Source organism: Acartia tonsa, chromosome 13, assembly GCF_053477335.1.
Source record: "Acartia tonsa isolate MP-2025a chromosome 13, ASM5347733v1, whole genome shotgun sequence".
Classification (NCBI taxonomy): Eukaryota; Metazoa; Arthropoda; class Copepoda; order Calanoida; family Acartiidae; genus Acartia; species Acartia tonsa.
The window spans coordinates 3,160,910-3,177,151 of NC_137272.1; the positions used below are offsets into that span (position 1 = coordinate 3,160,910).

The 16,242-nt window shown below is 33.0% G+C and overlaps 1 protein-coding gene across 1 annotated transcript; it reads left to right on the forward strand.

The window, feature by feature from the left end:
- Nucleotides 1-1,216: 1,216 nt before the first annotated feature.
- LOC145303991 (solute carrier family 12 member 2-like) lies at nucleotides 1,217-5,164 on the forward strand. Its single transcript, XM_080145734.1, has 5 exons — nucleotides 1,217-1,331; nucleotides 1,448-3,094; nucleotides 3,216-3,917; nucleotides 4,017-4,105; nucleotides 4,693-5,164. The coding sequence occupies exons 1-5, from the start codon at nucleotides 1,251-1,253 to the stop codon at nucleotides 4,859-4,861; spliced, it is 2,688 nt and encodes an 895-aa protein (XP_080001860.1). The 5' UTR covers nucleotides 1,217-1,250; the 3' UTR covers nucleotides 4,862-5,164.
- Nucleotides 5,165-16,242: the final 11,078 nt, after the last annotated feature.

Consider the following 16,242-nt stretch of genomic DNA (forward strand, 5'->3'; position numbering starts at 1 on the left):
TTCTCACTTTTACGGAAAAAAATATGTCTAGTATCATATTATATGCAGTTTTCTACAAATATTAAAATGAACAATCATAAGATTAAAACCAGGTTTTTTTAGCCTGTGACTTCAGCATCTCAGGGCTAAAAAACTGCTTTTATAATTGTACATTTTAAATCTGCGGAAAGATGTCTATAATATGATGCCAGAAATAACTATTAACAGTTTAGGGACAAGTATATTTGATAATGTAAAAGTAGAAGGATGATTGTCTTCCTGTTTCTCTTGATCATCATTATGGCTATTTTAAGACATTTATATTTTAGCCTTATAGAGAAATTAAATATATTAAACTACAACTTAAAATTCCTTAAACTTATGAAATTAGATATAAACTTTCAATTATAACTTATTTGTTGTTTTAAACATTGTAAATATACAAATTTAAAACTAAAAATCTTTAGGATGACAGTACAGAACATACCATCAGAGGACAACTATAGGAAGCTCAGCAAGATGTACGTGGATCAGGTAATTCATTTATATTCATCTCTTCAAAAAAGAGCTTATTGAATGAGGTTACCTTTTTGAAGATATTTAGCATCATGGAAAAAAATGAAGTTGCCGGTTTCATCGTATTTTCACAGTAGCTTTTGAATGGTTATTTTAAGTTAGGTTAGGTTAAGTAAATGTTAATGATTGCCCCGCAGGGTTAGAAAATATGCCCCGCAGGGCTAGAAATATAAGAAAGGCTACTGTGAAAAAACGACGAAACCGGAAACTTCGTTTTCTTTCCATGATCCGATATTTATATTATGCTATATTATAAATTTAAGACATTTAATCAAAGGTAGTTGAATCAAAGGGTTTGCAGCTGTGAATGATAATAATAGATAACCTTCTACCTTTATGTCTTACAAATAGTATTTTATCTAAGGTATTTGTTTATATGAAACATGATTGATAAATTTGCTTTTATAAGAAAAAAATTTGTTTAAGCATTATCATATTTTAGAGGCCTACAATGGAGGAGATTATGTTAGGTGAAAAAATGGAAAAAATAGATGAAGAAATGGCCCCTACTCAAGAACCTGAAAAGCTAAAAGGTATAGAGAGTTCTTAGGATTAGTTTGCTTACTGAAAAACTTTAATTTGTGTGCCTGAAAAGTGATAAAATTATAACAAGGCCAATAGAATGCATATCTTTCAAAAACAAATTCATTTTTTTAGGTAAAGTTGTAAAGTTTGGCTGGATAGAAGGTGTCTTCATGAGATGTCTCCTCAACATCTGGGGTGTCATGTTGTTCCTCCGATTGTCTTGGGTCATTGGACAAGCTGGTTTAGTTCAGGTATACCATACTTTTAAAGTAAGCTAGGATATTTCCTGGGTAAAAAGACAGTTTTAGACAACAATGATATCTTTACATTTTAAACCTATAATAAAAATTGCATAATTTTATTCTAGGGTTTGCTGGTTATTACCCTCTGCAATGCTGTAACCATGATCACAGGTCTGTCTATGTCAGCTGTTGCAACCAATGGTCAGATTGCTAGTGGTGGAGTCTACTACATGATCTCCAGAGCCCTTGGTCCTGAATTTGGTGGAGCCATTGGCATCATGTTCACAGTAGCCAACTCAATCTCAGTTGCCACCTACACACTTGGCTTTGTTGACAATGTCTTTGATCTGATCTATGATGTGTCAGATTTTGGAGGCTTTGTTGGAACTCCAGATGACAGGTTGAATGACATTCGGTGGATTGGATCTATTGTTTTGGTTTTAATCCTTGTCCTTGCTATTGTTGGAATGGACTGGGTCACCAGAGTTCAGAAGCTTCTTCTGGTAATGTTGATATTAGCCCAGATTGACATGTTGGTAGGATCGTTCTTACCTGGTGAAACCCTGTACACAGATTCTGATACTCGACATGCCAAAGGTTTTGTGGGATGGAATATGAACATTGCTAAGGATAATACTGATTCTGCCTATCTGGTTGATGATCAAACTGGAAAAGAAAACAATTTTATGTCTGTCTTTGGTGTGTTTTTCACAGCTGTAACAGGTATTGTTGCAGGAGCCAACCTGTCTGGAGATCTGAAAGATCCTGCCTATGCTATTCCTAAAGGTACCATCTTAGCTATCATCTTTACCTACATCACTTACATTGGCTATGGTATCCTTGTTGGCTTTACTTTCTTAAAGCAAGTCAGTGGCAATGTTCAAGATTACCTTGGCACTTCAGCAGAATACCCAAATGTAACTTTTCCAAGTTTTGATGACTGTTCCGTTGAAGCTAACTTGATAAGGGACAACATCTCAGCAATAATCCCAGATTATGAAACAGGTTGTGGATATGGTTCTGCTATTGATCAAAAGACAATGACTCTTGTCTCAGCTACCGGTTATTTGGTTTATGTTGGTTGTTATGGAGCTACTCTGTCATCCGCTATTGCCAGTCTTGTTGGTGCTCCTAGGGTTCTCCAAGCTGTTGGTAGAGATAAGATATACCCCAAAGTAGAGTTCTTTGCCAAGGGACATGGCGCTAATAATGACCCCTTCAGAGGCTACATCCTTGTTTTTATGATTGCTTTTGGCTGTCTTATGATTGGAGATCTTAATGCAATTGGTAAACTTGCATCAAACTTTTTCCTTGCTGCCTATGCTCTTATGAATCTCTCTGTGTTCCACTCCAGTATGACAAAATCACCTGGCTGGAGACCATCTTTCAAATTCTACAATCCTTGGGTATCTCTGTTGGGAGCAATTGTGTGTGTAGCATTAATGTTCTTAATTGATTGGATTCTTGCAATTGGTACAGTTGCAGCTATTGCTGTTCTGTATGCATTCATGGTATATCTGAAACCTGAAACCAATTGGGGTAGCTCAGCAGATGCTCTTGTCTTCCTGAATGCTCTTAATAACTCCTACAGTTTAAATGAGAAGAAGGACCATGTTAAAACTTACAGACCTAAGATTCTTTTAATGAGTGGAAACCCAGCACACAGAAAGCCTTTGGTAGATTTTGCAAATCTCATTACAAAGAAGATTTCTTTACTTGTGTGTGGACACATTCTTCCTGAAAACAGTCTTCAAGATGAGGAGGTTCTCAAGGTGAGAATTTTAATTTTAAATCTTTTTAGTAAGCATTCAATTTGTAATTCTGCAAGGTAATATACTTCAAAAATTCCGTTTGATTATTCAATATTTGTTTTCAATTGATGTATATGTCTAGGAAACAGTGGAGTCTTGGTTTAGAGACCACAACATCAAGAGCTTTTACACTGTCCAACAAACTGACAGCTTCAGTTATGGAGTACAGAATATGATCAACTTAACAGGTCTTGGTAAGCTCTGTCCCAATATGGTCCTCATGGGATTACAGAGTAACAGAAATGATAACATAAGTTCTGATGAGTACTTTAAAACACTCACACTTTGCCTTGAAAAGAAAATGGCTGTGGGGATACTGAAGTTACCAAATGGATGTGACTACTCTGGCAATGTAGCTTCTGAAGAAACTTTTGTTGAAGAAGTCCCTAACACTACAGAAAGTAAGAAATCTAAGAAAGAAAAGAAAACAGTTGCTGTGTACCGCGATGCTAATGGAAAACCTCTACCTAAATCTGTAGTCGATGAGATCCAACAATTCACTGGAGTAAAAAGAAGCGGAACAATTGATGTTTACTGGCTCTATGATGATGGTGGATTGACTCTCCTTCTGCCCTACATTCTAAAGACTCGCAAACAATTTGCAAGTTGTAAGCTACGAGTATTCTCTCTAACAAACAGACCAGAAGACCTCAATCAGAGCACAATTGGTCTCAGCAACATGTTGGCCAAGTTTAGGATAAATTACTCTGAAGTTGATATCATTCCAGATATCACCAAAAAGGCACTACCAGAAACTAAGGCTCAGTTTGAAGAAATTCTAAAGGTAATTAGTTTTTTTTATAATAATTTCTGCAACATTTTATCTGTGTTTTAAACAATTATTAGATAACACTCTAACATGATTTAACTATTTTTATTTAAGGGTTATGATATGAGCACAGTAAGTGAGTCTGACATCAAAGCTAACAGTGAAAGAACAAACAGACATTTAAGAACTGCAGAAATTTTGAGGTATATTTCAAGATTAATCTTTTACTTAAAAGTAATATCAGAATATTCAGTAAACTTATTCATTTCAATCCTTTTCTGGAATAATCCTTATAATAAAGTAACTGGTGCCCAGTTCACAAACAACTTTTAGAGGTCGACTGATTTAATCTTTAGGTCAACATAAACAATTAAAACTAACAAATTCCTTTATAAAATCGGTTAATCTAAAGCTTCTTTAGGTCGACCTAAAATTTCCAGAGGTCGACCTAAAATTCCAGAGGTCTACCTATGTCTTTTGTGAACTAGGCTTGGATGTTTGTTGTACTAAAGGATCTCGGTAACCAATATGTTTCTCCTTTACAGGGTATCTTCTCATAGGTCCTGGGAAGTTTTAAACTATTTAAGGTTGGTGTAAGCCTCCCTCAAAAAAAAATTAGGTGGGGGGTCGTACTTTTATTTTGGATGCTAAAACTAGGGGTAGGGGGTCAAATTCAATTCATCACCACCTAAATTGCCCCTAGAGGTCTCAAGGGGAGTAGCCACTAGTGATGTAAACATCACATATTCTATGAATGATTATATATATTTGAAACTATTTTTACTTACAGGGAGAAATCAATGAACTCCGAATTGGTTGTGGTAACTCTCCCCCTGCCCAGGAAGGGCCAGACTCCAGCTGCTCTGTACATGGCCTGGCTGGAGATAATTACCAAGGGTCTACCTCCAGTTCTGCTTACAAGAGGAAACCAGTCATCTGTGCTGACATTCTACTCTTAGTTTCTTGTATTATTTGTAGTTTCCTCATTGTCATTTTTCTAGTCATGAACTATAACATTCAATCAATTTCTTAGCATTTATTTATTTAATTAAATAAATGTTTCAATGAAATAATGAATTAAGTGCAATATTTGGTTTTTATTTTAATGCTTAACCTGCCATACAAATCCAAGTTCCTATTTCTGATCAAATACTGGAATTTAGCTAAACATATTATATCTTAGTCATTGTAATGTAATCATTATCATTTTATATTTATTATTTATTTGTATTTATTATTATTTTCAATAAATGATTTATTTACTTTTTTCAAAATTGATTTTCACCTTAGTTTCCTAATTAGCTTTTAACATTTAACCAATTCTGTTTTGAGGATGTATAGTGGTCAAAAAACTTTTTGAAAACAAAGTACCTTTAGTCCTTTTTAAGTTGGGTTAGGCCGTTTAAAAAAGCCCCACAATATAGGACCCTTCTAGAGCTAGAAACATTTATTTTTAAAATGAATAACACAGTATGTTTTTTTATGAGAACTTTTTTGAAAGCAATTTTACCCCACTTATAGTTATCAGAATTTAATGAATAATAGCTTATTCTCTTCGTTTTTTATAACCATTAAGAGAAAAGCAAAAAAAAATTTAAGTTTTTATTTAAAAAGTACAGTAAGGTAAAAAATTCAAAACTTAGGTGTCAACATCTAAAAATGGTTTTAGCGCATTTTTCTTATAATCAAATCTCCTACCCTTTGCAAGAATGGCTGCAAAACGCTTCAAAGTTGAAATATAGAGCTAAACATTGATACATATACTATTGGTGACATGTACTAGAAAATTTTAAAGTTTGAAGTGTTCACGAAGCTGGGAAAAAGTTGATATATGTCACTGATTAATGTTTTTTAAGAGTACTATTTTGAGAATTAAGTCTTAATTACTTCCCATTTTAAAATAAATCAAACTTTAAAAAAACGAATTTATTCCCTTGAAAACATTGATGTATTTTGTGTTTTATTATACATATCTTAAAACCTATCAAAATCGACAAATAACAATCTTTTTGTTAAGGTTTACTTGCAAATTTAGAGTAGAATAAATTCTTTTGTTACATACATATCAAACTAACCAAAAAGGTTTATAATTTCTTTTTACGGGGAGATTAAATGATTTTTACGGATAATCAAAAAGATATTACCAAATATGGATATAAGGTCAGCTGATTTATAGTTGTCGATTGTAACATAGCATCCTCATCCTATCTCAATAATTACTACTTGCTAAAAAAGCTTCAAACTTCCATAAAAAATTTAAATTTTAAAAATTAAAATTTTTAATGTATAATGTATAAATCGTTTTGGAGGGTGGTGGTATTCTCCTCCAAAATAGTTATAAACATTTCAAGAACTTATGACGAGCTACCCTGTAAAGGAGAACCATACTGGTTCAGCTGTTAGCAAGATCCTTTAGAACAGACAAACATACAGACATCCTGTTACATTATTTTAACAATTTATATTTAGGATGTGTGTATTACTTAAATATAATTTATTAACTTAAACAGAAAGAGGGCTACTTATAGTAGATATTCAAAATAAGCTTTAAAACACAAAATAATTTATAAGTTTTAGGTCATGGAAAGGAAACAAGTTTGCAGGTTTTGTTGTATTTGTATCCTTTCCATGAACCAAAGTTTTTATTATAAGCGTTTTCTAAGATAGGCATTTGTTGAGTATAACCCTTCTCTCTCTCTCTCTCTCTCTCTCTCTCTCTCTCTCTCTCTCTCTCTCTCTCTCTCTCTCTCTCTCTCTCTCTCTCTCTCTCTCTCTCTCTCTCTCTCTCTCTCTCTCTCTCCCTCTCCCTCTCTCTCTGTTTTTCTTTCTCACACATTCAGATTTTTACCTGGGGGGTTAGTTGTTATAGTTATATAGTTGTATAAAAAGAAACCAAATATAAATTTATATTTTTCTATAAAAGGGCAGAAAAATAGCTTAAAACCAACAAACGACTTTTTTAATAAAAATAAAATAGCCTAAAACCTTTCCCAAAAACTATAAGAAGCTTCACTGTAAAAGTGAACCATATCGTTTCAGCGGTCCCTTCTCTACAGATAAAAAAAGCTTACAACTTTATAAATTAGGATATTGTTAAATCTTTTCATTTAAAACTACCCTTCTGTACAACCCTTCTGTACGTAATTGTATGCAGGGAGGAAATGGATATTTGGCTTTTTATTACATTAGTTCCCAAAGTTAATGACATTTTGTTAGTTGGCTAATTAACTTTGGGGACTTTCATAGAATTTTAATTGGTTGGTTTATTACTTTGAGTGTCCAAATGTTTAAACCACCAAATATTGTTTACAAAATGGGTAATTTTGTGTATATTTTCATTGAAAATATCCATTAATTTATCGGCCATTGTCTTATGCCTCTAATTCCCTGGTTATTTATGTAGCAAGTGGGTTCGTGGGTGGTGCGTTAAGTGTGTGTGTGTGTTATACTACGATAGTGTGTGTGTGCGTGTGTGTGGCAAGATAGGTAAGGTATGTGTGTGTGTGCGTGTGTGTGTGTGTGTGTGCGTGTGTGTGTGTGTGTGTGTGTGTGTGTGACAAATTACAATAACTTTTCATTGGAACAAAAAAATAATGTTTGTTTTTATGGAAAAACTTTAATAAAATGATTGAATTTTTTGCTGAAGTATATAGCAAATATAATACATTTTTACTTTTTAAACAATTTAATTCTTAAATATCATTCTTTCTATAGATTTAAACACTTTTTCTATTGTCTTTATACCAGCTCAAGCATACCGAAATTCGGTCAATAATTTTATAAAATAAACCAAACTTTTTCATTACATTTTAAAGAAAGTTCGAAGACAAATATTATTAGAGATGTATTATAAAAATATTTCCTAAGTATTGTTTTTTTTGTTTTTATCTGTGAGCGAAGAAATAGCTTATTATTTCATAATTTAATTCTTGCACAGATTTTAACATTATTTTCATGTGGAAATACTCTTTGCATTTTAAACTGATTTTTTTCTAACTTAGTTGAACTTTTAAGGCATTATACTTTGAAAATTACTTTAAAAATACGAAAAGGTAAACGAAAATGCATTTTGAAAAATTACATTCGCGATCACTTTGAAGGCCATATCTCAACCAGGGAGGGAGTAATGGCCCCCCAAAGAACTCCCTCCATTCTTGCAAAGGGTAGAAGATTTGAGTATAAGAAAAATGCGCTGAAACCATTTTAGATGTTGGCACCTAAGTTTTGAATTTGCTGTACTTTTTAAATGAAAACTGAAAATTTTTTTTGCTTTTCTATTAATGGTTATAAAAAACAAAAAGAATAAGACATTAATCATTAAATTCTAATAACTATAATTGGGGTACAATTGCTTTCAAAAAAGTTCTCATAAAAAACACACTGTATAAAGAATAGATTGTTCAATGTTTGTCCAAAATAAAGAAAAGTAAAATATTTTGTGTTAATTTCTAGCAGAAGCATAAAGAAGGTGGGTGTATCAACTCCTCTGTCAAAGTTAGGGGGATACCAAGTTCAAAAAGTCCCACCCATTAAAAATTTTGAGGTCACTTGTTTGATTTTGAGTATTTTGGTTTCCCCCATCTCCAATTAGACAATAGCCTTATACACATAGATTCCAAACCCCCCTTAAAAATATTTATGCCAATAGCATATTGGAAATTCTAGTTTAAACCAATATAAACTAATATCTTACACCCTCACACTCTTTTGACGATACCAAACAATCTTCTTGTTGTCTGTATACATCCCCCTGTCAACCTTCTCAATTTTTCAAAGGGGTTATCAAAAAGTGTAACAATATTACCTCTAGCAGATAGTCTGCTGTTCATAACAACCAAGGAAAGCTAAGGGTAGCAATGTCTCATTTTCTGACCAAATCCTTGTGGTATTTTGTAAACAGACAACCTAATATTTGATTGCTGAACCTTTGTCTGGAAGTCCTAACTTGGCATGGCTTGTTTGACTTTTGAATATATTGATTATGTAGGGATTGGACACTTTGTAGTTGTTTATACCCTGTTAACAATAAAATTGCATCCAAGGCGTGCAAGGGGTTATAGGAGAGTGGATTCACCCTCCTGGCAAAATTAAGGGGGATGGATACCTTCCCTAAGTGTACGCCTCAATACACCCCTCTACAAACCCCTTAACAAGAGCATACAACTCTTTTATACAACCCCCTAAAACACCTAAGGGGGAAGACAAGGTAAAAAGTCACAACCCCTTTCGTGCGGCAATTAATCAATTAACAATAAACACTCTGAGTGGTGTAAATACACCCTGACACTACCATCAAACCCTTTTTGGTCTAAAATAAAACCCCACTACAATTTTGGTTTTGGAGGGGTGCTAATATGACACCATGGAAACTGTCCCAATTTTGTATAACTTTTGCAGAACATGTTCCAGTTACGTCATATTTTTCTTTCCCGAAAAAGGGAAGGGGGAAAGAAAAAAAAGGGAAGGGGGGGAGAAAAAAGAGATAGGAGAAAAGGGGGTTTTCCCCATCTCTTTTGAAGAGATTTTCTTCCCCCCTTCCCTTTTTCGGGAAAGAAAAATATGACGTAACTGGAACATGTTCCGCAAAAGTTATACAAAATTGGGACAGTTTCCATGATGTCTGCTAATATCATGCAGTATGCGCACCCCCTATCCAAACCCTGTATCTGTATACCTTACCTTGTAAGGGCAGGATTCTCCTTCGATTTTCAAGTAATAATTTAGAGAATCCAGACCATCATCCACTTGTAATGGTATGCTATACTTTAACACACAAGGATATTAGGTAACAAGTAACATCCAACAAAATACCAACCCTTTGATTGCACAACCTTTGTCTGAGAAGTCCTAAATGTTCATGGTAATGAGTTGCGCCTGTTTATAAGCCAAGCCATTCCCCCTACTCTACCTATTTTTGTCATACATCTGACATAGCAGTAGTAAGAAACATTTTAATGTCTTTAGTTATGACGCTGTGTCTGGCCAAGATTAGAACTTTGCACCTACCTGTCGACTAACGGATGCAATCATGTTGAGAAACAGTAGCCGGTCTTATATTGTTTGTATTTCACCTCCTTATAGCTCCATAGCACTAGTCTATATGATTGTTTCTTCACATCAATAATCTTTATGTTAATTTCAATTATGTCATATGACTATTCACTGACGTCATAATTTTAAAAGTTAAATTTTGTGACATCATAAGTTTATACGATGATTTCAGTGGCGTCATAAGTCTATATTTTGATTTAAATGACGTCATAAGTCTATATGTTGATTTTAGTGACAGCATAAGTTTATTATGATTTAAGTGACGTCATAAGTTTATATGTTCCTTTCCGTTTACCCCCCCCCCCAAAAAAAAAAAAAAAATCCCTAACAAAAAAAAATAGTTTTAATTTAGTCTTAAACTTACTGTTAATTTATGATATTACACTTTTTAGAAACCTCATTTTTATCTCTTTTATAGCTTGAGACTAAGGATAGTAATTATGAATTTTCAAATCTAATTTGTTTTTAATCACAAAAATATTTTAAATAATCTCCAATTACCTTATCCTCTGTTACTTGAGTCAGTTCCAGAAATTTATTTTTTTCCTGTTTTAATCCTCTCCAATATACTTTACTCAACACCTTTCTGCTTTTATTATAATTATAATTATAATATTCTGATCATGGAAAGAAAACGAAGTAGAGGGTTTTGTCGAATTTTTCTCTGCACCTTTTCTCATATTTCTAGCGACTGCGGGGGCTCTAACCCTGCAGGGCAATCATTATCATTTATCTAACCTAAAATAACCTATCAAAAGCTACTGTGAAAGTACGACGAAACACGCTACTTGGTTTTCTTTCCATGATTCGTATATTCTATTGATTTTATTATTGTCTTGATGTACCAAACATACATTACTTACGGTTCCATTGGAATTCAGCCCTCACGGGATTCAACCCACGGAATTCAGCCCAGCGGGATTCAACCCAACGGTATTCAGCCCACACGGGATTCAACCCATGGTTTTCAGTCCCTACGGGACTCAACCCACGGAATTCAGTCCATACGGGACTCAACCCACGGAATTCAGTCCATACGGGACTCAACCCACAGAATTCAGTCCATACGGGACTCAACCCACGGAATTCAGTCCACATGGGATTCAACCCATTATATATGTAAAATTACCAGTTTGAAAAAAAAAAATTTTTTTTAATTTGAGAACTAAATTTTTAGAAAATTTTTTTTTAAGTTTTGAAAAATGTTTATGTAAATTTTTTTATTGTAGAAATTATTTTATAAAATATGCTTTATAAAAAAAATTGAGAAAAAAGAATTATTTTCAAAAAATTGGTTTCTCAAATTTGAAAAAAAATTATTTGTTTTTAAAACTGAGTTTTATATATATTGGGTTGAATACCGTATGGACTGAATTCTCAGTTTTAAAAACAAAATTTTTTTTTTCAAATTTGAGAAACAATTTTTTTGAAAATTTTGTTATAAAGCATATTTTATAAAATAATTTCTACAATAAAAAAAAATTACATAAACTTTTTTCAAAACTTTTTTTTATTTTCTAAAAATTTAGTTCTCAAATTTAAAAAAAAAATATTTTTAAAAACTGGTAATTTTACATATATAATGGGTTGAGTCCCGTATGGACTGAATTCCGTGGGTTGAGTCCCGTATGGACTGAATTCCGTGGGTTGAGTCCCATATGGACTGAATTCCGTGGGTTGAGTCCCGTGTGGGCTGAATTCTGTGTGGGCTGAATCCCGTGGGTTGAATCCCGTGTGGGCTGAATACCGTTGGGTTGAATCCCGCTGGGCTGAATTCCGTGGGTTGAATCCCGTGTGGACTGAATTCCAATGGAACCATTACTTACATGTCATTTATGATCAAATAAAAAACAAATTTCACAGAATGAGAAAAAAAATTGCTTCCTTTTCCCTATCCCTGTGTCCTGTCTGCAACCACATTTGACTGGACGATGCCAGAAAAATCCGGTCAATATCTCATAGAATAAACTCTATGTTTCGGTAGAAGAGATAAGTTTCAATATTCATAGTATATACAAAGATTTTATGAAATGTGTGATATAAAAAGTTATGTCTTCTGTAAATTAATTCAAATAATTGAGTTTTTTCTTTTTATTAAAGTGAATTTTACCTGTAATAGTTATGATACCAAAAAATGAGCAAAACTGAAAAATGTTGAGACGCGCATGTACAGAGTTTTGTCAGAGAAATAAGGGTCTAGAGGGGGTTGAGGACAAGGAAAAGTCATGATTGTTCACCTCCCCTTTATAAGATGAAAAAAGGGGATGGGCTGAGATGTATCTTGACAAAATACAGGTAATTTTGCATTAAATTTCTTGGAGGTATCCTTCAAAGTATCTTGATGAGCACAGAAATCCACACATCACTCCTAATTTTAAAATAAATCCTTTTAATAAAGTGTCCCACTGTCTGTACTTAAGAATCTAGTTAACCGTTAAACCGGTATGGTTCACCTCTACAGGGAAGGTTTATGATTATTTTGGTGGAGGGTACCATCAACCTCCCAATAGAAATCGCCCCTAGAAAAAAAAAATTCACCGCCCCTCAAAAAAATATATATATTTTTTATTCTAAAATTTAGAAATGGGGTGAAGCTGGTCAACCCCCCCACAAAAAAATAAAATTATCCCTCTACAAAAAATTGCATTCTACTTTTTGTAGAGGCCTCTAGGGGCGTAAAAATAAGAGAGGTGGGTGTGTTATTTTTTGGGGATTGTTTTTAAGTTAAGTCACCGCGGTATAGGCTTTACAGTTTAAGGGCCTCCAGAGGGGGGGGGGGCATTTAGAAAACAACTACCCTCCCATTTATTGCAATTTGTTTTAAAGATAAGCGGTTAGGGATTTTAATGATCGCTTGGTTCTGTGAGGGAAAGAACCATTTTCTTTGGTAGAGGGTATTGATAAAGTTAAAGTTAAAGAAGGGAAGGGCTGGGATTATAACCACCTTTCTTTTTTTTTAGAGAAAAGGCTTGGGTCGGGCTAGGGAGTGGGAGTGGGAGGGGGTTGAGAAATTACTTTAGGACGTCTCTGTCTAATATTTTTTAGCAACTAATAAGTTTTATTTTCCCCAGAAAACCAGAGATAAGATAATATAGTACCATGGAAAATTTATTATTTCATATCAAATGCGTCATTTTTGTTTCTAAAACGATTATTCAATCCTTATAATAAAGTAACAGAATGTCTATCTGCTTGTCTGTCTGTCTGTTTGTACCAAAGGATCTCGCTAACCGCTAAACTGATATGGTTCTCCTTTACACGATAGATTCTCATAGGTCCTAGGAAAGTGTATAACTATTTTGGGGGAGGTTACCACCACCCTCCCAAGATAAATCGTCCGTAGAAAAATTACCCCCTCCCCCTAAAAAAAAATATTTTTAAAAATATAGAATTGAAAATGAGGTAGTGGTTGTCGATAAAAAAAAAAACAATAAAATATTCCAAATACAAGTCCAACAGTGGAGATTGCTTTTGACAAAATATTTCAAGTCTATTCTTTAGGTGACCTATTTCTATAAAATTTTGGTCCATTGATGGTTAGTGGGAGGGATAATTTGTGTAACCTATAACCTAACCATGTGTCTGATAAATTTTTTAAAAATATTTTCAACTTTTGACATGGAAATAATTCGAAAACGATTGATATCCGCTAGATTAGAGTTCTTCTCGTCATATTGAAAATTCACGAATATTACAATGTTTATAATTCATAATTTTTCATTTTAATATCCGCAGAAAGCTGTGTATAATAACTAGTCTAACATGGAAAGAGTTAGCTTGTGCGAAAGATTATAAACGTTTGTTTCCTATGTAAAATTAGGGTGGCTCAAATATTCTAAATTTCCTAACAGGATGATAACTTCCAGCGATGTTTCTAGAAATCATGGACAGACAAACTAACAAATTCAGTTGTAGAGCAGAGGTGCAGTGTTATATTTTGGGAGACTCTGGTACAACTACGATGGAGAGGATTTTTGCAAGGGGATGCGAAGCTGGTAAAAGTATCTCCTTAAAATGGGGACAAATTAATAAATTTTTGGCTGTAGCAGGGGCGTCCAAGCTTTTTTATTTGGGGGGGGGGGGGTAATTTGTTTTCTGGGGAAAAATGGCACATGAAGTGCGCCACAAATTTTTTTAACCCCCAAAAATTTTTACCACATGGGTAATTACCCCCACCAAAAAAAAACTATTTTTTTTTGGGGGGGGGGGGGTAATTCAATAATATTACCTACCCAATAATGAAATACTATTAAATATTTAGTAGTAAAAATCCGCGCGAATTGCACCAAAAATTTTTTTGATAGGGATTTTTTATTCAAATTTTTAATTTAAACAATATGGAGTGTACAGCTCCCTAGACATCCAAAACACATGTGTCTTTTTTAAAGTAACTGCAATTAAAACTCTTTGAAAAATGATAATTTTAAAACCTTTGCTGCAACCCTTCTTAACTGTACAATAACAAAAACAAATTTGGCAACCAAAAGCAGAGCTATCAATATCTACAATAAGAGATATAAGTTTTCCGGAATTGTAATGTAGAGAGTAGATTTGAAATCTGCATCAAATTTTAAGGATTTTTTATAAAATTCGTTTTTTGTATAATTCTTTATCTAAAAGCGGAAATACAAATTAAGTTAATTAATTTTGGCATCTGTGATTGGTGGATTTAAAAAATCTGCGCTCTGATTGGATGTCGTACATCATTCAACCAATTAGAGCGCAGGTAGTTTAAAATCCACCTATCCTATTGGTCAAAATTAATTAACTTAAAATGTATTTTTGCTTTTAGATAAAGAATTTTACAAAAAACGAATTTTATAAAAAATCCTTAAAATTTGATGCAGATTTCAAATCTACTGCCTACATTACAATTCCGGAAAACTTATATCTCTTAATCTACAAACAGGTTTTGCATGGTATTGTTGAAAAATATCTTAATTTCATTAGATAGCTCATTTAGGTAAGAGATATTTAGATTTTGGATTATTTGTTTTCATTTGTCAAAACTGATGAGAATTTACATGAGAAGTTTTGAATATTATTTCATATGGGCAAACATAAGTGACTAAGCTTCTAATTGATGAAGGGATGAACATGCCTTAGTTAAAGAGCAACTTTGCTGCAAAATAAACATATGCAGAAAAGCAAACTTTCTCATGTGGCTCAAGTTTCAAATTTTGTAAAATTTTTAACAATGAACTCCAGTTCTTACCTTGATCTAATTTGTTTACAATGCAAATTTTACACTTTAATGTAATACCTATAAATCAAAGCAACAATTTCACAGCAATAATTGTTAAATAATCTTAAGGTAGGGAAATATGTTTTTTTTACTCTGAATTCTTAGTAATCAAAAGTAATTTTGACAGTATTAAATAAAATATTATCTAATAATTCTTTGTATGGCTTATAACTTTATTAGTAAAAATAGATTTATCAAGTTACTATTAATTTCAAAAAGTAGATTTATAAGGCTAATGACATCGTTAGTAAAATTAGATTTGTCAGGCTGAGGACATTATTAGAAAAAGTAGATTTGTCAGGCTTAAGACATTATTAGTAAAAGTAGATTTGTCAGGCTGAGGACATTATTAGTAAAAGTAGATTTGTCAGGCTGATGACATTATTAGAAAAAGTAGATTTGTCAGGCGGAGGACAATATTAGAAAAAGTAGATTTGTCAGGCTGAGGACATTATTAGTAAAATTAGATTGTAAGGTTGATGACATTATTAGTAAAAGTAGATTTGTCAGACTTAAACATAATTAATAAAAGTATATCATATTTTTTATTAATTAGTGTGCAAACATGTTTTACCAATAATTTCAATCTAAAACAGGTGTAATTCTATTCAACATAGTTGGGGGCTTTAAGCACTAATATATCAATCCATTTTAGAAAGTTTTGACATTTATCAAGTTTTTGCCCCACACAACTGTATGTCTGTCTGAATAGATTACTATATGTAAGTATGTCATATGAGGTTGAGAAAATATCTTTTTTATGGATATTCCATTAACCAATAGACATATTTATCAGAAATTTATATCAAAACACCATAAAACTCTTACCCGCCTGACCTCAAAATTATACCCCTCTTGTTATTTCTAATACACTCCCCTTAATGCTCACACCCCGTTTAATTTTGATTAAAGGGGGGTATCAAAAAATCAGGCGTGTAAAATTTTTCAAAATTTTAAAAAATTCATTAGCATAAAAAAGAAATCAAATCATTTTCATACAACCTCCGTCACAAAAAATTCCGGGAGTAATTTTCCATATTTTGT

Coding starts and splice junctions, on each gene's coding strand:
- LOC145303991 (XM_080145734.1), top strand. CDS start 1,251: ATGAGATGTCTCCTCAACATCTGGGGTGTCATGTTGTTCCTCCGATTG. Junction 1,332..1,447: donor GACAAGCTGGTTTAGTTCAG/GTATACCATACT, acceptor ATTTTATTCTAG/GGTTTGCTGGTTATTACCCT. Junction 4,106..4,692: donor AGAACTGCAGAAATTTTGAG/GTATATTTCAAG, acceptor TTTTACTTACAG/GGAGAAATCAATGAACTCCG.